At 45.8% G+C, this 20814-nt stretch overlaps 1 protein-coding gene and 1 long non-coding RNA gene across 2 annotated transcripts in view; one reads left to right on the top strand and one right to left on the bottom strand.

Annotated features, from left to right (window-relative positions):
- LOC143927562 (uncharacterized) overlaps positions 1–20814 on the top strand; it is a 51820-nt gene that overhangs the window by 16057 nt on the left and 14949 nt on the right. The window lies entirely within an intron of this gene.
- Positions 106–20814, bottom strand: part of LOC143927561 (solute carrier family 26 member 6-like) — a 90979-nt gene continuing 70270 nt past the window's right edge. The window contains exons 11-19 of the mRNA XM_077451695.1: positions 14839–14916; positions 12586–12681; positions 8998–9104; positions 6539–6608; positions 5685–5777; positions 5426–5542; positions 3745–3936; positions 1399–1453; positions 106–539 (exon numbers count right to left, since the gene is read on the bottom strand). Of these exons, the coding sequence (XP_077307821.1) occupies positions 388–539; positions 1399–1453; positions 3745–3936; positions 5426–5542; positions 5685–5777; positions 6539–6608; positions 8998–9104; positions 12586–12681; positions 14839–14916 (960 nt within the window). The 3' untranslated portion in view covers positions 106–387. The remainder of the gene's footprint in view (positions 540–1398; positions 1454–3744; positions 3937–5425; positions 5543–5684; positions 5778–6538; positions 6609–8997; positions 9105–12585; positions 12682–14838; positions 14917–20814) is intronic.

Raw genomic sequence — 20814 nt, 5'->3', positions numbered from 1 at the left:
GCAAGTATGACATTTTTTTTTTAAATAACAAAGGGGGTTTAGTAACCCTTTAAAGATTAATGAGATTTTTACTGATTTGTTATAATATAAATATATACATACATATAAAATGATTTCATTTATTACAGATACTTATATAGTGCTATCAATTTTACATATATATATTAGACAGGAGCCAAATTAGAGTGTGGGAGGAAACCGGAGTACCCGGAGGAAACCCACAGAGGCACAGGGAGACTGTACAAGCTCCGTGCAGGTAGTGTTGTGGTTGGGACTCGAACTGAGAACCCTAGAGCTGAATTGGAGATGAAATGGGCTATTCATTGTGTCCGTAGTCCATAGGGTAGAAATTAGCCTTCTATTGTCCTCTCCAAAGAATGGATTTGGTTAGATTGCTGTGATTTCCTGGAGTGAGCTGGATTCGCTGTTCTGTCCACTGGAGATATAGGAAACGGCATCATGGATGGAGGCAAAGATGGAAGCCGGGGTGATGTTCTCATTAAAGAAATTGCTGCTCTCTAGTTGTCGTAACACGGCCGCTGCAAACCGAAGAATACAATTTATTAATGATCCGTCATCACATAGATCTATCTGTTCTCTATGTCAGGCTGGGATGACCAATACAAGAAGAGGGGGAGGGAACAGGTATGAGTAGAGGTAAAGCAACCTCCCAACCTTAACCATTTCAATACCGGGCACTTATACTCCTTCCTGCCCAGACCATCTTTCAGCGCTGTCACGCTTTGACCGCGCACGTTTTATTCTGGTGGTATTTGATCACCTCTGGGATTTTTTATTTTCTGCTAAAAAAAAAAAAAAAAAAAAGACTAAAATTTTGCTTAATTTACAAAAGTTTTCTCCTTCACTGAATGGGGCTGCTCTGATAGGTGGTATGGACTGAATGCCAATCAGTGATGCCACTGATTGGCATCCATTGTGGGCAATGTTTGGCATCCCTGATGGTCTAGGGTGGCATACCTGGTGGTGAAATCCAGTGTGATCGTCCACTGTGGGGTGGGGGGGGCCCTCACAGATAATCAGCACAGACCCTCCCCCCCTGTCAGAGGAGCAGCCGATCGGCTCTCCTCTACTCGCGTCTGACAGACGCAAGTGAGGAAAAGCCAATCACCGGCTCTTCCTGTCCACACTGTGATCAGCCGTGATTGGACATGGCTGATCACGTGGTAAAGCGTCTCCATCAGAAACTCTTTACCTAGATCGGTGTTGCGGGGTGTCAGACTGACACCCCGCAACAACGAATTGAGGCGATGCGCGCCCCGCAGCTCAATATCCTGAAGACGTCTGGGCAAGATATTGGACCCACTTTGCCGACGTCATTTTGCTATATGGTGGGCGGCAAGTGGTTAATATACACTAAACCATACATAAACAACTTACACGGACAGTTTACCAGATACACGTCAACTTCAATCTCCCGAAATTCTTCAAAAACCTAAAATAAAAGAGAATGAAAAGAGTCAATCGAGCAACATATCTAATTAAAGCAGACCTTGCACCTTTTTTGTTTTGGATAAAAGTTAAAACCCAACTCGAACCAATTAAAAAAATTAAATGTGCTTCCAAGAAGGATATAAAATAAAGACCAGCTCAAGCTGTAATATTCACTTTCAATCCAAAGATTCTCTTGGCGATACTTCTTTTTTGCCACAAGATGTCCTCAGTTTTCCGGGTTAAATGACAGCCAATGTCATGTAATACTATGAATAAATGGGAGTCATGGTCCTGCTCCAGAAGAGGGTGTCACCACAGCCCTTTGTCAGAAATCGGCAGCAGGGATGGCCACATTAAGAAACAGAGACCCGTCCATATAGTAAAGTACAGTAGTACCTTGGATTAGGAGCATAATCCGTTCCAAAAGAATGCTTGTAATCCAAAGCACTCGTATATCAAAGCGAGTTTCCCCATAAGAATCAACTTAGATAATTTGTTCCAGTGTCACTGATAGTGTATGCAGTACCACATGTGGCCAGAGGTGCGGGGGGGGGGGGGCGCTGGAGACACTCGGAAACACTCAGACACTTGGGAATGGAGTGTTTCAGAGCATTTCGTGTGTCACCGGTGCCCCCGTACCTCTGGCCACATGTGGTACTGCACACCCTAGAGGCTTGAATCCTGCTCGTCTATCAAGACAACCCTCGCAAATTGAGTCAGGATTTTTTTTTTAAAACCGCTCTTATTGCGAAAAACGCTTGTAAACCGCATTACTCGAAATCCGAAGTTTTACTGTAAATGTATTAATACTAAAGCAAAAGGCATTCAAGAACCAGCAAACGGGAAATGCAGCAAACATGAAAATTCAAGGGAACCACAACCATGTAACCAAAATGCCCAACTAGCAACCTAACAAGAAGGAATTCAATATATACAATATGTACAAAAATGGGGACCACAGAGAAAACTGGAGATGTAGGCAGTGGTGGCTGGTGCCTAATCTTTTGGGAGGGGTGGTAAACAAACCTCCCAGCCACCCCAACCCCCCCCCCCCCCACACCTGATCGGCCTGCACTACTTAGCCCAACCAGGTCGCGGGTGGCTTCCCCACTGCTTCTCCTCGGTGGCTTTGGCAGCTTCCTAGCTGCTTCTCCACGCCTGCTTCCCGGGCAGATGTCCCACTGCTTCTCCTACCGGCCAATCCGGTCGCTTCTCTTCCCGGCCAATCTGGTCTTAAGACCCACTTCTTGGCCAGGAGGAGAAGCAGGAAGACATTAGGGAATATTAATTAGCTAATGTCACATAAGTGGATGGGCTCAGGGCACAGTGCTCTGCGCCACAAGCCCACCCATTTTGAAGCCAATTAAACCTCAGCCTCTAATCACATGCTTATAAATTAAAAAAAACCAACCCCATATAATTTTGTGTGTCTAGAGACCTGCATTGCGATTAGGGGATGGGCACATGGAGATTAGGGGGGCTGCGCCCCATATGAGCAGCTGCCACTGCACGTAGGGAACAGATGGGAAGGGGGACCTAGGACTGGGATCAGGTACAAGGGGACATAAAAGAGGCAGCAGGGTTCAAAATACAGGGCAGGAGCAAGATCAGTATCTAAGCTCAGGATAAGTGGCGAGCAGTATCTGGCAGAAAAGCAAAACACTGAATCAATACCCTCCCAGCAGCCAGCATCAGGCTGAGACTGACTAGTGGAATATTCTTGCTGTGGGGAGACACCCGCTGGTGGACACTGGAACTACAACCTCCCACTCTGGGAAGCACAGTGGCCCCAGCAGGTGATGCAGGTCCTGACAGCCCTATTGATTCCTATTGCATCTAGGCAAAGGGGAGCTAACATGCCAGTGGAGCTCTTTCATGGGTAGAGGACTCCCAGGGCATGAGAAAAGGGGGAAGAGGAATCATGAGTGGGTCACCTGACTGGCCTGAAGACATCTTAAAAAGGTAGGTATAAATAAAAAAAATACAGAACATACATATTGGGGTCCTTTGGTGGGGATAGGGCCGTGACAATTGGCTAAGCCCAGAGTTTTAATACTTCTCTCAAGTTTTCATTGCTGTTGGTGATCCTACTGGGAAAATGCCACCTCACCTGCTGTATTCATTGCCACTAGGACAAGAAGGCACAGACAGTAAAAATAATGAATCCCATGATAAAAATCTTTGCATATTATCCCTGAGAAGAGGGAGGTCTACCTCTAAACGTGTTGGTATTTGATGCTCTATACCGAAAGACATTTCAAAAAGACCTCTAAGTGATATGATCATCCTCACAATTTTTAACATTTTCACCCCAACGGTGTCTATGAAGCTGACAGCTGAGAAGTCCAGGATTAGGTAGCTGAAGTCGAGTCTCTCCAGGCCAAGAGAGCGAAGGGTGAGCGGAGTCTGTGGGATGGACTCGCTAATGGATTTTAGGCTTCCGAGGACCCCTTCTGCATTGGTCAGAAATTCCAAACCACTTCCCTGCATAGAAATTATGAAAGGAAGCAAATTAAACATTTGGTAGCCTAAAAAAAAGGGGCTACTAAATCACTAACTGATTGTACCTGAGCCACAAATTATACAAATCCACTTTGTGTGCACAAAATGCCTTGACATACTCTGATATTACCTTGTAAAAGACCTCATCACTGTGCTGTACATGGTTTGTACAGAGCTGTGGATGGAGCCCAGCAGGCTCCATCCACTACAGGCTGCCTGCAGAAAACGACAGGAACCTCTGTATTGCAGCTTCTGTCTTTCTCTACCACGGCAAAAGGTGTCAGGTCCCCTTAATTGCAATCCTCTGTCCAGCAGGATCCTTTTCTCCTTCACTCCTCCCAGGATTATAGTATTTCCCTGAGAAAGTAGCATCCCCTGGTGACGAAATGCGTTGGGGCGTGGAGCTTGGATTATGTCCGAAATGATACCCAGAAGGGCGGTATCTGTATTGGTGGTCTGCAGTACCGGCCGTGCAAAGTGCACTTGAGCATTTTGAAATGTGAGCGAGTTATATAAAGAGCAGTTTTTAATAAAAAAATATATGTTTTAAAAAGAAAAAATCACTATGTAGCTCTTGTCTTGGCTTCAATACTATAATCCTGGAGGAGTGGTGGAGAAAAGGTGCCTGCTGGACAGGGAACTGCAATTATATGGACCTGATGCCATTTGCAGTGGTGGAGAAAGACCGGAGCTGGAATACAGAGGATCTTGTAGATTTCTGCAGGCAGCATGCAGTGGGTGGAGCCTGCTGTGCTCTTCTCTCAGGACACTATTTCTTATTTTTTACGTTTATTTTTGAGCATGTGAGAAGTGTTATAGAGTATCGGCAGCTGTAATTGATTTGTTAAGAAAGTTTGTATTGGTCATGAGAGTAGCAGCGCAAAGGGCTTTTTTGTTAATCTAGTGCCCCCGATGACGTCGGTTATGACGAAGCGCGTTGGTCAGAGCTAACAGACGTGACATTGCTACGCCTTTTTTAATTGTTTGCCCTATCTGGGAGCACTTGTTACATCGCTTGAGAATGCCTTATGTACAGTGCTGCCAGCAGCCCTTTTTGCACCCGCCAATGTGTTTTTTACTACAAATGTGTATTCGTTCTATAGGGAAGCCACAGAGCCCTCAGGGTCGGTTCACACTAGGACGACTTAGTCGCCTGACAAGTAGCGTCCTGTTCTGTACAATGGAACTGTTCTAATCGGAGTGACGCAAGTTGCTCCGACTTAGTAAAAGGTTCCTGTACGACTTTGGGAGCGACTTGCATTGACTTCTATACAGAAGAAGTTTTGCAAGTCGCCGCAGTGGTCGCGTCCAGGTCGCCTAAAGCAGTCACGCTGTAAGTCGTGCTGCCTCATTGTGAACCGGACCTCAAGCATTTAAGTATGGATTTCCCATAAGAAGGAACCGATGGTTGCAATGTTCTGGAAGAAATGCTGTGAGGCCTTTATTTGCATTGCGGTTCCTCACCGCTCACCTTTTGAGTCTTGGCAAGGATGATCTTGGCCAGGTTCATGACTTTGTGAAGGCCTTTCTTCCTCTTCTGAATGGCTTTCTTCTTCTTCTCAATCAGTTTGTCCACATTGACCCCCATCTGAAAGACAGGTTTGTAAATTTCAGGACTTTTTATAATTTTTTGCTCACAATGAACATAATTTTTGGTTCACGGGTTGGTATTTCCAAGCTTGCAAATTTACAACTTGTTGTCAGGACGGAGAAACAAAGGCGCCCCTCACCTTCAACTTCAGGGCTTTGGCGAACAGCTCCGCATTTGCAAAATAAATGGGTGAGCTTGACTGGAAGATTTTCACTCCAGGAATCTCTTTTGCCTAGAACCAAAAAAAAACAAAACACCACAACAAACCTTCAAGCATTCGTACATTGAAACAAAGTATCCAACCAGAGCTTCTTTTCTTATTTTCAATAGAGTGAGGTGTCAGAACTTCTGTCAAGTTTTGTCACCTGAAATGGTTTGTCACCAAAGTGAGCAACAGAATCCTGATAGAGGTTCCTCCAACCCTTCCTACTACACTATATTAAAGTGCCTTGTTGCACTCCCCATTTCTATTGGGGAAATAAGCCTGCACTTCTTGTCATGGTGGTAGGTGGAAGTAAGGGGAAATGTCCTCATTGGGGACTGATTGGGAGTTCACACGTGCTTGTAACAGGTTAATCCCTCAAGTAATTGGATGAAAGTTACAGCCACACGCCTTGCACCTTCAAAACCAAGTTGCTAGTGGCAGCCCCTATATTCCTGACTTGACAGGTCCCATTTAACCCCTTTATGGCTGCCTAACACATATGTTGCTGGGTGGTCAATGTTTCTGTGTTGAGAGCATGCTCGCTGCACGCTACTAGCACAGAGATCGAACTGTGAGATACAACTCCTGGTCCCTGCTATAAATCAGTAGCTGGGTGGGGCCAGTCCTGGATCAACTGTGATGGCCAATCTCAGTGGTCAGGTGATTGGCTGATCCTCCCATCTTCCCTGCCCCACGACGCTCCAAACTTCTTAAAGGGATGCCAGGGCGGGCAGGAAGGGGTTAAATAAATCTTTATTTCCACTAATAAATATGCATGCTAGCATTACCGTAATATTTTCTTCTGCGTCTCGGTAGATATCTGTTTCTGCAATTTGCCCCAGGAGGGAGTAATGAGGTCTGTGAAATGAAAAAGTTATAAAATAATCATAATACAATACGAATTGTGATTTATAAAAAAGAGAATTTATAGTAGTCTGTGTTTTTTTTTTTTTTTTTTTGTTTCTTAACAAACATTTAATATTTTTACTTTTTATTTCTAATGTTGTGCAGTTTTTTTATCCAGCCAGTAGGTGGCAACATAGTGGCCTTTTCACATACTTGGTATGATTTATTTTCACCTATGCTGAGCAGTGAATTCATCCTTATCAGACAGCTTAAAGTGGACCTTCAGTCATTTTTTCAACTTTCCTTCTATTAAATCTTCTGCCCTTGTTTTAACTTTAAATAGTAAAACAGTATATACCGTATATACTCGAGTATAGGCCGACCCGAATATAAGCCGAGGCCCCCAATTTACCCCCAAAAAAACTGGCAAACTTATTGACTCGTGTATAAGCCGAGGGTGAGACATGCCTGTCCATCCCTGTGTGTGTGTCCGTCCATCCCTGTGTGTCCGTCCATCCCTGTGTGTCCGTCCATCCCTGTGTGTCCGTCCATCCATCCCTGTGTGTGTGTGTGTCCATCCATCCATCCATCCCTGTGTGTGTGTGTCTCCATCCATCCATCCATCCCTGTGTGTGTGTGTCTCCATCCATCCATCCCTGTGTGTGTGTGTCTCCATCCATCCATCCATCCATCCCTGTGTGTGTGTGTATCCATCCATCCCTGTGTGTGTGTGTGTCTCCATCCATCCATCCGTGTGTGTGTGTGTGTGTGTGTGTGTGTGTGTGTGTGTGTCCAGCCTACCTGTGTCCCGAGCCTTTGTCCCGAGCCTCCGTCCCGTGCCTTGCCTCCGTCCCGTGCCGTGCCTTGCCTCCGTCCCGTGTCGTGCCTTGCCTTGCCTCCGTCCCGTCCCGTCCCGTGCCGTGCCTTGCCTTGCCTCTGTCCCGTGCCCTCTTCGTCGGCGCCTCGGCGGCCATTGTAAAATTCAAAAGCCGCGCCTCCGCCTTCGCCTGTGATAGGCGGAACACTGAATTTCCCAGCAGCCTGTGTTCCGCCTATCACGGACATCGTATCATCCTCGTCCGTAGTACGAGGATGATACGATGTCCGTGATAGGCGGAACACAGGCTGCTGGGAAATTCAGTGTTCCGCCTATCACAGGCGAAGGCGGAGCCGGAGGCGCGGCTTTTGAATTATAGAATGGCCGCTGTCTGTCTGCTCGACACGCTGATCGAGCGGGCAGACAGCGATGACTCGAGTATAAGCCGAGGGGGGCACTTTCAGCCTCAAAAAAGAGGCTGAAAATCTCGGCTTATACTCGAGTATATACGGTACCTTATACAGCCCACTTCCTGTTTCTTGTCTGGAAAAAAGCCTAGGCTTATGACATCATGCATCTCTCTCTTGTGGGAGTTTGCCAGGAAGGGAGGGGGGGGATGAATCATAAGAGGGCCAATGAGAGCTACAGAGCTGGAGGTGTGTCTGTGTAAATCCAGGAAGTGAACAGGCAGTAGCTTCACCTGCCCACAGTTAAAATGGATGCAGCCAGACTTGGTGGAGGGAGATTTCTGCAGCATATTTGCCAAGTACAGAATCACAGCATTTATAAAATAATATGCATAGTGGTTGGAGGGAAGCTTCAGAATGGCAAAGATGTTTTTGTGAGCGGACTGCAGTTCCTCTTTAATATACAATTTTCTTATTCAATTTACTTTAGATTTACCTTCAACTATGTAGTGCAAGGGCCTGACTGATTACATGCAAATTTGAAAGTGTTGAGGTTTGACCTCATATTGTATGGTTTTGGTAAATGGAAAGGAATATTGTACAATTTGTATAATGTATGACCAGCCTAAGTGAATCTCGATCGTCTCCTGATAAATTGGCCAACACTAGTTGTGGGTCACCCTGTTTGTTTTGCCCCGTTTGTTGGCATTCTCTAACCTGGCATCCTTTGATCTTATAATCAAAGTAGCTGGGTGGAAAATTGTCAAAAAGAGCCGGCATCCCAGAAAGGTACAATCCAATCTTCTTTATTCAAGATATAATGAAGGGGTAAAAACTTTCCAAAGGTGTATCTGTTGCTCCTTCATCCAGAGTGCGGACACTCTAATACAGGAGTTGTTACTGGCCAGGTGAAAGCAGAGGGAGAAAAAAAAAAAGTCTAAGAAAAGAAAAAACGAATGCAGCCGCTACATCTAATGATTGGAAAGCTGCAGTAGATTATATTTTTGGTTTTAGGTTTAATACCGCTTTAAAGTGCAATCTTACAAAAAATCTTGGAGAGAAAGCAATTAGTAAGATGAAGCAGATCCATGGAAATGAGGTCACTAACACTGCATTAAGCCCAATTTGGTGGTATGGCTGTTTTGCGCACCATCATGGCCAAGTTATAAAAACTCACAGCTGGGTCCTGAACGTCACTGTGAATAATCCGAACACCACCGCAACTGCAAGTCCGATATCCAGGTTGAGGCAGATAGTCGAGAAGAAAGTCACCAACCATATCAGCTGGAAGGGAGAGGAAAGACTTGTCATTGGCCAATTCTATAAAAAGTTAAAGGGCTCATTCATCAACTTTTGGATCCATGCCGAGTACAAACCATCAAGTGGTTCTAAACCTCTGAAATGAAAAAGGAGCAAAGCATATCCCTCTATAGTGTGTACTTGCCTTAGTTCAAAGCACTGAGTGGGACTTCTGTCTGCTCTTTCCTCTAGTTTCTGCATGAGTCAATTGCGGACTCCAAGAGATCCAGGGGGACGGGGAGCTCCAGCACACAGCCGGTAACTGCCTCAGCTGTGCATGTTTCCCTATGAGATTGTGTAGAGGGGTGTCCTATCTTTCCACTCAGATCTCAGATTACGCTCAGTTCCCTGCTCTATGCTAGACATGTGCATTTCCGAAAAATTTGTTCATTTTCTTTGTTTTTTTTCGGGTCATTCGTTATAATTGAAATACATAAATTTGTAAATTCAAAAAATCCAAACAACATTTTAAAATTAGAAAATCTGAAAATTAAAAAATGTTTAACCACTTGCTTACTGGGCACTTAAACCCCCCTCAGTCCCAGACCAATTTTCAGCTTTCAGCGCTGATGCACTTTGAATGACAATTGCGCGGGCATACAACACTGTACCCAAATGAAATTTTTATAATTTTTTTCCCACAAATAGAGCTTTCTTTTGGTGGTATTTAATTACAGCTCAGAGTTTTATTTTTTGCTAAACAAACAAAAAAAGATGCAAAAAAAAAAAATCATGTTTAACAGTTTGTCATAAAATTTTGCAAACAGGTCATTTTTCTCCTTCATTGAAGTGCGCTGATGAGGCGGCACTGATAGGCTGCATTGGTGGGCACAGATAGGGCGGCACCGATGGGCACAGATAAGGCGGCACTGATGGGCATGGATGGGTGGCACTAAGGGGCACTGATAGGTACCACTGATAGATGGGACTGATGGACACTGATAGGTGGCTCTGATAGGTGGCACTGCTGGGCACAGATATGTGGCACTGGGGTGCAGCACCTTAGTTGAGGCAGATTGTGGGCACTGCTGTGTGGCACTGTGGGCACTGCTGGGTGGCACTGTGGGCACTGCTGGGTGGCACTGACAGGGGGGGGACACATTTTTTATTGATGTGGCAAAGCAGGGGGCAGGTGGGCACTGGCAGGGCTGGCCGTGATCGGGACTGATGTCCCGATCACGGCCGCCGGTGATCGGGACATCAGCGCGAGGAGGAATAATAGCCGATTACCGGCTCCGTTGTATCACCTGATCAGCTGTCATTGGCTGACAGCTGATCACGTGATAAGGGGTCGGGATCGACCCCTTGCTCGGATCGGTGATCAGGGGAGTCTCACAGACTCGCCGATCACAGAGCGCGCCGCGCGCGCCCCTCAGGGGGCGCGCAGGCCGCTCGTGCACGGGACGACGTCAATAGACGTCGTCCCGGAAAAGGAGATCCGCGCTGTAGCCGTCATTTGGCTAAAGCGCGGGTCTCAAGTGGTTAACTAATAGCTAACTTAACTAACATAACTAACTATTAAATTATAGGTATTGGAATTTCCTGTCAAATTTGTCTGTTAGTAACGAATACGAATTTATCTGAAGTTAAGAATTATCCGAAATAACGAATTCCGCATCTAAACAAATTGAACTAATTATTAATAATAATAAAATAAAGTTTTTATTATTGTTATTTATTATTATTAATTTTGTTACGTTCTATTCGTTTAGATACAAATTATCCGAAATTCTGACTGCCAGAATTAAAGACAGCTGACATCCTTCAGTGTAGAGTGGGTTACAAGGCATGGTGGGTGTAATGCAAGATGAATAGGTGGGTGCCAGATACTTTTTTTTGAATGCAAAGAGATTTTTCTCTTAAACAGAACTGTGGGAGAGAGGATTAGGGCCAGGACACTCTTGGGTAGATGCAATGTTAACTGGCAGACTTCTGAGACTTGTATAGGTAAACAGCTATACAGGTGAAGGCCTCCAGCCAGACACCACTTCTGTATAGGTAGGACCACTTTCTCCTAAGGCAACAATGTTGCAGCTGTTACTAACGGTAAAGGTATTCAACTTTCTGCAATATGAGCAGTTCTTTACCCCACACTCACTGTAAGTCTTCACTCCAATGACCCCCCCCCCCCGCGTCTCAAGTTGTCCGGCATGTAGTCCCTCCGGTGCGTCCACCTTTACCCCCGTGAGATCTGAACCTGGTGTTGTCGGCGCTTCAGAAACCGCCATTTGAGAACATCAGGGACATTCCCTTGTTGACTCTCTCAGAAAGTGGTCTTTCTAGTGGCCATTACATCGGCCAGGAGGGTTTTGGAACTGGCGGCCTTGTCTTGCAAGTCTCTCTATCAGGTTATCCATAAGGATAAGGTGGTGTTGCGTTCCCAACCTTCTTTTCTGCCGAAGGTGGTTTCAGCGTTTCACATCAATGAAGACATTGTGTTACCATCTCTGTGTCCTAAACCGACACATCCTAAAGAGGTGGCCCTTTATTCCCTGGATGTGGTCAGGGCTTCAAGGGTGTATTTGTCTGCCACGGCTCCCTTTCGGAAGTCAGACTCTGTTCATTTTGGTAGCTGGTCCAAAGAAAGGTGAGGAGGCCTCGTCGGCCAACAATCCTAGGTGGATCAGACAGATTGTGGTACAGGCCTACGCCTTGAAGGGGCAGGTTCCCCCCTTTCCTGTCACGGCCCTTTTCCACCAGGGCAATTGGAACCTCTTGGGCATCAAGCGTCAGTCACTCAAGTGTGTAAGGTGGCAACTTGGTCATCCGTTCACACTTTTACCAAATTCTACAAAGTGGATGTAAGCGCATCGATTGATGCCTGCTTTGGTCGCAAAGTTTTGCAGGCAGCCAGCTAATGTTGCAATTCTGCACTCTTTATTCTGTTTCAAAAATAGTTACTTTCGAGTATTAATGCACTGTTGCATTGTTGACCGCAAGTTCTGATGTGGCTAGATAGGGTGGTGACTCCCCTGTTAGGGAGCACTTCTGGTTGTGGGTGAAGTTTATGCTGTTCCCACCCCTTGTTATGACACTGCTTGGGGATGTCCCTATGGTCGAGATTAACGGAGCTGTGTCAGTCAGTGAACGAAAGAGAAAATAGGATTTTTGTACTCACCGTAAAATCCTTTTTCTCTGATGTTCACTGACTGACACAGCACCCTCCCCTCCTATTGGTTTACGTTATTCTGCTTGTTGACGTACTGAGCTGCAGGAAGCAGGCTGAGGGGATGTTACTGGAGGGACCGCCCCCTGGGCGGAACTGTAAAGTTCTGTGTTTTTAACATGTTCTGCCTAGTCCTCTCCTGAAGGTGGCGTAACAACCCTATGGTCAAGATTAATGGAGCTGTGTCAGTCAGTGAACTTCAGAGAAAAGGATTTTACGGTGAGTACAAAAATCCTATTTTTTGTGGCTGGAGTTCAGCTTTATGTACAGTGACTAGTTAAAAGCACAGAATACGCTTACCAAATCGTACTTGTTGGTGCGCCATAGGACCGGTATATCCATAAATTGCTTGTACATGCCTTTCAGGTTGGCAATGACGATCGTTGACAGAATCGCCTGGTGCAGGAAAAAAAATAATAATTGAGAAAACAAAAGAAAAAACACCAGTATTTAAAATGATTTTTAGTTATATGTGAATGTGACCAGATCTGTTTTATTTAAACTGACAACAGATATGTACCAGCCGCAGTAGCAGTGACATTAGTAGAGTTTGTATTAAAGTAGTAGTAACGGCAAACTTTTATTTTTTTCATTTTGGATGGAGTAAGGGAGGGTCTGTCAGGTTTTTTTTTTTCACGGGGGGTGGGGATTGCGTCATCTGTGTCCCATTGGGGATATTTCCCTTCACTTCCTGTCCCATAGCCATAACAGGAAGTGAGAGATAATCCCTCCAATTTGAGGAAATCCCTAGCTGTCACCAGAGAGTTCCCATTGAAAGATTTTTTTTTCTTTTTCCTGTTCTGGTGACAACTCTAAATTTGGAATTTTCTTTCGTTTTCAGTCAATGGACATGGACAAATTGAGAAAGTGAATCTCCCAAATAGGGGCACACAGACGGCAATAAAAATCGGATGGGTTCCAATCCCTCTCCACACTGTCCAAAACGAAAAAACCCAAAAGTTTTGCCTTTAGTTGTACTTTAACCTCTACAGATCCGCACTATAGCCGAAATGACGGCTACAGCGTGGACCTGCTTTACCGGAACGATGTCTATAGAGGTCCATAAAGACATGGATGAGCGAGTTTGGGGTGGAGGAACTTGACTGGCCTCCACAGATCCAAATGCCTTTATTCACATAAAACCATGAAGAGCACTACATGTACAAGCAAGGGAGGCACGGCTTACATGTTTCGCACATGAATTGTGCTTTATCAATCAACATGTACACAGCAGTTCTTGTAAGCCCTTTTCATAGCAGTTTTATTACCAGTTGAACCCTCCAGGCTGACAACACTGTTCCTCCCATACTTCTCACAGCAGTGTTGTCATATCACCCTGTGGACAGGGTAGCCTTATCGTGTCATAAACACTTTGATCGATCAATTTTCTTTTTTGATCAATCTCATCCGATAGGAATTCTCAGTCTATATTCTATGCAATCAACATGCCACAAATATGGGGTCTTTTTGACCCCAGATCTGTCCATAAAGAGAATCTGTCATCCTTATTTCTATTACAAGGGATGTTCACATTCCCTGTAATAGGAATAAAAATTAAAAAAAAATATTTTTTTTTAAAGGAACAGTGTAAAAATCAAAAATAAGTTAAAGAAAAAATTTTTAAAGCGTCACCCAATCCCTTTGTGATCGCGCGCAGGAGTGAGCGCATACATAAGTCGTGCATGCATATGTAAACTGTGTTCACTTCACACATTTGAGGTATCGCCGCGAACATTAAAGCGAGAGCAATAATTCTAGCGCTAGACCTTTTCTGGTAACCTTTTGAGGTGTTTAAAATGTTGCCTACGGCAAATTTTAAGTACCATATTTTGTCGCCATTCCACGAGCATGCAGAATTTTAAAGCATGACATGTTGGGTATCTATTTACCTAACATCATCTTTCATATTGTACAAAAAAATGGGGTATATAGTGTTTTTTTTTTGTTTGTTTGTTTTTTATTCATTAAAATGTATTTTTGTCAAATACCGTGTGACACAAAAAATTGCAACGATTGCCATTTTATTCCCTAGGATCTCTTAGATAGAATTATATGTTTGGGGGTCATAAGTAATTTTTTAACAAAAAATACTGGATTTAAACCTGTAATCAAAAAGTGCCAGAAAAGTCCTGGTCTTCCAGTGGTTAAGTAGGTAATGCAACAGTTTTTGGTGCTTTAGGAAAAAAAAGCGTTTGAACCATATAAATAAAAGCTGACTGTTCAAAGCGCCCTCCCAAGTCTATAACTGCCACTTTGCTGGACATCATGGTCTGGATCAACAGGCAATAAAACCATGGAGGATGTGGAAAAACAGAAAATGCTGTGTGAATATTTTTGTCCATAGTTACACTTTAACACGGATCCTTCAGATCACATGACCTGGAACTGGAGTGTTCCAAGTTAATGGTTGCTGGTCCTGCATGCTGCAGCTTACAGGCATTTCAGGAGATATGCAATTCCTGGAAGGAATACTATACATGCACTGTACAAGTGCCTTGCTATATTTTGTAGGTGCCATCGTGCATTTACACTTTAAAAATGACATGTACTTACCTTAGGAAGACATGTGAACAATTCCCCAGCTCTCAGAATGATTACCAGGATTATCAAGGAAGACACGCATCCTGCAATCTGGAAGTGATATTTTAGTATTTACAATATCTATACATACAAGTAAATAGGGCACAATTTCATTTTATTTATTTTTTTTTATTTTTTTTATGCTTCATCCAGTGATGGCCTGGCTTTCATTTTCTACAAGGCAATGGAAGAGTAACAGCTTGATTCTGATTGGGTACTAAGGATAACAGAGCCATCCCTCTAGTTTTTATACAAAGGGGTTCTATGGTCACAGGATACACTTGCATTTTATAACCTCTGCATTGTAATAATAGAAACATCCTGACCATTCTTGTGTGCGCATTAATCCTGACCCCTGAACTTTGTGCGTTACTTATTCCTGACTTTTGAACTCTGTGTGCTACATACTCCTGACACCTAAACTTTGTGTTAGTTACTTCTGACCTCTGAACTTTCTGCATTACCTAATCCTGACCCCCTAACTTTCTGTGTTGCTAAATTCCCAATCCCTGAACTCTGTGCGTTACCTATTCCCGATCCCTGGACTCTATGCGTTACCTATTCCCGATCCCTGGACTCTGTGCGTTACCTATTCCCGATCCCTGGACTCTGTGCGTTACCTATTCCCGATCCCTGGACTCTGTGCGTTACCTATTCCCGATCCCTGGACTCTGTGCGTTACCTATTCCCGATCCCTGGACTCTGTGCGTTACCTATTCCCGATCCCTGAACTCTGTGCGTTAGCCATTCCCGATCCCTGAATTCTGTGCGTTAGCCATTCCCGATCCCTGAACTCTGTGCGTTAGCCATTCCCGATCCCTGAACTCTGTGCGTTAGCCATTCCCGATCCCTGAACTCTGTGCGTTAGCCATTCCCGATCCCTGAACTCTGTGCGTTAGCCATTCCCGATCCCTGAATTCTGTGCGTTAGCCATTCCCGATCCCTGAACTCTGTGCGTTAGCCATTCCCGATCCCTGAACTCTGTGCGTTAGCCATTCCCGATCCCTGAACTCTGTGCGTTAGCCATTCCCGATCCCTGAACTCTGTGCGTTAGCCATTCCCGATCCCTGAACTCTGTGCGTTAGCCATTCCCGATCCCTGAACTCTGTGCGTTAGCCATTCCCGATCCCTGAACTCTGTGCGTTAGCCATTCCCGATCCCTGAACTCTGTGGGTTAGCTATTCCCAATCCCTGAACTCTGTGCATTAGCCATTCCCGATCCCTGAACTCTGTGCGTTAGCCATTCCCGATCCCTGAACTCTGTGGGTTAGCTATTCCCAATCCCTGAACTCTGTGCGTTAGCCATTCCCAATCCCTGAACTCTGTGCTTTACTTAATGCTAACTCTTGAGCTTTGGACATTACTTACTCCTGACCCCTGAACTATATGCGTTACCTATTCCTGACTTCTGAACTCTTTGGGTTACTTAGTCAAGACCCCTGACCTCTCTGCATTACTTAATCCTGACCCCTGAATTCTCTGTGTTACCTAATCCTGACATCTGCGTTACTTAATCCTGACCCCTGAGCTCTGTGTGTTACCTATTCCTAAGTAGTGAACTCTGTGCTTTACCCATTCCTGACTCTTCAACTCTGGATGTTATTTACTCTTGACCCAACTTGGGAGGTTACTTACTCCTGACCCCTGAACTCTGTTATTTAATCCTGACCCCTGAACTCTGTGTGTTACCTATTCCTAACTACTGAACTGTACTTTACTTATTCCTGACCCTTGAACTTTGTGTGCTACTTACTCCTGACCTGTAAACTCTCTGCATTACTTACTCCTGTCTCTCTGTGCTATTACTTCTGACCTCTAAACTTTCTGCATTACTTACTCCTGACCTCTCAGTATTACTTAATTCTGACCTCTGAACACCCTGCTTTACTTAATCCTGACACCTGAACCCTCTGCATTCCTTTAATCCTGACCCCTGAACCCTCTGCATTCCTTTAATCCTGACCTCTGAACACCCTGCTTTACTTAATCCTGACCCCTGAACCCTCTGCATTCCTTTAATCCTGACCCCTGAACCCTCTGCATTCCTTTAATCCTGACCCCTGAACCCTCAGCATCTCTTAATCCTGACCCCTGAACTCTGTGCTCTACTAAATCCTGTCTGCCTAACTCTCTGTGCTCTTACCCCCGAACTCTCTGCATTACTTAATCCTGACCCCTGAACTCTGTGCTTTACTTAATCCTGACTCTTTAGCTCTAGACATCACTAAGACCCCTTTCACACTGAAGATCGCCCTGCGTCAGGGGTAAAGCGCCGCTTTAGCGGCGCTTTACCAGCACTGTGCGAGTGGGAGCGGGGCGCTTTTAACTCCAAAGAAGGGGTTAACAAGGGGTTAAAAGCGCCACTGCATTGATTTCAATGGCAGGGGCAGTTTAGGAGCGGTGTATACACTGCTCCCGCACAGCCCCAAAGATGCTGCTTGCAGGACGCAAGCGCACCCCCCCAGTGTGAAAGCACTCAGGCTTTCACATTGGGGTGGCAAGGGAGGCATTTTTAGAGTTAAAACTCCAGAAAAATGCCTTCTGTGTGAAAGGGGTCTTACTCCTGACCCCCCTAACTCTGTATGCTATTTACTCCTGACCCCTGACTTCTCTTCATTACTTTCTGCTGACCCCGTGAAATCTCTGTGTTGCTTAATTCTAGACTCTGAACTGTGTGCCTTACTTAGTCCTGACCATTACATTTGTTGTTCCTCCCTACTGATCCCTAAACTTTCTGCATTGCTTACTCATGACCCCTGAAGTCTGTGCTTTACTTAAAGTGGTTGTAAACCCTTACAACCAACTTTGACCTACAGGTAAGCCTAGATTAGGGTTTACCTGTAGGTCCAAGAAATATCTCCTAAACCTACACGGTTTAGGAGATATTTGCCGAAAGACAGGCACCGCTGTCTACGGAGCATGCCCCGTAAAGTCTGTGCTTTACTTACTAATCCCTGCACTCTGTGTGTTATGTAATCCTGATCCCTGCATTCTATGCTTTACACTCTATTGATCAATAGAAGGATTAGATTCAAATTATACCCTTCTAAGCCCCACCCACTGTTGCCACAATTTGTTCACACCCACAATTCCTTCTAAAGCCGCGTACACACGGGGCGGACTGTCTGGCCAACTTAGTCCGTCAGACAATCCGACGGACAGTCCGTCATACTTTCGAATGAACAGACTTGACCACACACCACTTTTTGAGCGGACTAATACGGCGTACTAAGTCCGCCATACTATCCGCCCTTCTTTTGAAATGAACGGACTCGCCCACACACGCGGAGGAAAGTCCGCTCATTTCGAGCACGTCTCCAGGTAGGCGGGGCCCGTGAAGGAGACGTCGCTGACCCCGTCGCTGACCCCGCCGCCTAGAATGGACTTAAAGGGGAACCCCAACGCCGAAAAAAATCGGCGTGGGGGTCCCCCCTAAGTCCACAACAGACCCTTGTCCGAGCACGCCACCCGGCCGGCCAGGAAAGGGGGGCGAGCGAGCCCCCCCACCCCAAAGCACCTTGTCCCCATGTTGATGAGGACAAGGGCCTCTTCCCGACAACCCTGGCCGTTGGTTGTCGGGGTCTGCGGGCGGGGGGCTTATCGGAATCCGGGAGCCCCCTTTAATAAGGGGGCCCCCGGATACCGGCCCCCACCCTATGTGAATGAGTATGTACTCCTACCCATTCACCTGTAAAATAAAAGTACAAAAAAAAAAACACAACACACGAGATAAAATACTTTATTGCACAGCTCCGGGGGTCTTCCGTCTTTGGGGGTCTTCTCGCCGGACTCCTCCGCTATCTTCTTGTAGCTCTTTTACTAGCGGAGGAGTCCGGCTTTCTTCCTCGCCGCCGGGCCTCTTCTCCCGACTTTGGGGGTCTTGTCCCCCTCTTCGGTTCTTCTGCCGGGCCACGGCGCCTTCTTATAGCTCTTTTACAGGCGGTGGCCCGGTCTTCTGTCGCCGCCTTCCGTTCTTCTTCTTCTTCTCCAGGAGATGTTGCCTCGACGATCTCTCTGGCCGGAATGCCAGGGATGCACTGCGCGGCCACTTATATAGGGACAAGGGGCGGTGTCACATGGCTTTATGTCACATGTCACTCGGACAAGGGTCTGTTGTGGACTTGGGGGGACCCCCACGCTGATTTTTTTCGGCGTTGGGGGTCCCCTTTAAGTCCATACCAGGCGGCGGGGCCAGCGACGTCTCCTTCGCGGGCCCCGCCTACCTGGATACCCGCTCGAAATGAGCGGACTTTTCTCCGGGCGGGAAAAGTCCGCTCATTTCAAAAGTACGGCGGACTGGCATACACACGGGCGGATTGTCCGTCGAAATGCGAGTCCAAAAGACAGTATTACGGAAATTCCGAAATACTTAGTCCGCCAGACTGCACGCTGAAAAAGTCCGCTGAAGCCCACACACGAGCGGACTGTCCGCTCAAATGTGTTTCGGTGGACTAAGTAGGCCAGACAGTCCGCCCGTGTGTACGCGGCTTAAGCCTAAACCAAAGTGACTGCCACCCATAATTATAAACAACCCGAGGACAAGAACTTGGGAGGAATGTGGCTGAGACATTTATCCTCATTGTAATGTAGCTACTGCATACCTCCCAACATTGTGAGATGGGAATGAGGGACACCTATTAGCAAAAGTATGTAGGCATAGAACACACCCCCTTAAAGGAGAATTGTACAAAAAAAATATGGATTGGTTAAACCCACAAGTGCTTTTTTACCTTTTCTATTTGTCAGGTCACCTTGAGGCGAGGTGACAGATGCACACCGTAGGGATCAGGGGTGCACCGCAAGGTTGTGGACCCTACGGCTGACTGCTGCAGACGGGGGACAGATCCCACTGGGGTTAGAGCGTAAGATTCCCTGGGGCGCGGAGTCTAAGAGCCAGCAGGTGTTCACCAGCGCCTCTAGTGGTGAGGATGGACTTGGCTGCAACTGGCTCCAGGTCGTGACCCCCAGGGTCCCCCAGCTCACACCCACAGTAGGCAACAGGAGGATAGGGATGGTGAGGGACAAAGCCAAGGTCGGGGCCACAAGCAGACGGGAATAGTTGGAGACACGCCAAAGGGTCAGGATCACAGGCAAACAGGGATAGTCTAGGACATGCCAAAGTCGGTAACGGGAAACAACAGAATCGCACACGGCAGGTAACAGGAAGCTAACACACAAAGGAATACACAATGGTTGATCAGCACTGATGGCCTGCAGTGCACAGGTTAATATAGGGCTCCCTGATAGGGCCTGGGGTGGAGCCATGCTTAGAGGAGAGGTTATAAAAACCACCAGGTGGAAGTGGCTGGCCTCTTAGTCTGAACACATGAGGGGAGGTAAGCAAACACAGGAAGATCACTGCTTAACCATGACACTATTCCTTTATATTGGCTTTTTCAAATGCAGCAATTTAGAAACTGGATGAAAGGTTTAGCACTGGGTAACACTTTGATTGATAAGTGGTGCATTTTATATACAACTATATAAATCAGAGCAAAATGAGGGACAAATGAGGAGGAAAGGGGGACAGAGGGACTTTTTTTCTGAATGAGGGACGGTCCCTCGAAATCAGGGACAGTTGAGAGCTATGCCATAGCTCCCAACTGTCCTCGAGTTCGTGGGACTGTTCCCTGATTTGGAGCAATGTCCCCCTGTCCCTCTTTCCCCTCATTTGTCCCTCATTTTGGTCTGATCCATATAGTTGTATATAAAATGCACTTTTTATCTTTCAAAAAGTGTTTCCCAGCGCTAAACCTTTCATCCATATTTTTAATTGCTGCATTTGCAAATTTTAAAAGCCAATATAAGGGAATAGCAGTGGTTAAAAAAAAAAAAAAAAAAAAAAAAAAAAAAGCACTAGTGGATCTATTTCACTTTTTTTTTTTTTTTTTTTGGTTAATTCTCCTTTAAGGGGGTGTAGAAGGGGGTATGTCATATGCCTACATACAT

The sequence above is a fragment of the Lithobates pipiens genome, unplaced genomic scaffold (assembly GCF_037356315.1).
Source record: "Lithobates pipiens isolate NorthernLeopardFrog02 unplaced genomic scaffold, aLitPip1_a1.2 Scaffold_23, whole genome shotgun sequence".
Lineage (NCBI taxonomy): Eukaryota > Metazoa > Chordata > Amphibia > Anura > Ranidae > Lithobates > Lithobates pipiens.
This window is presented reverse-complemented; position numbering and strand designations above follow the sequence as displayed.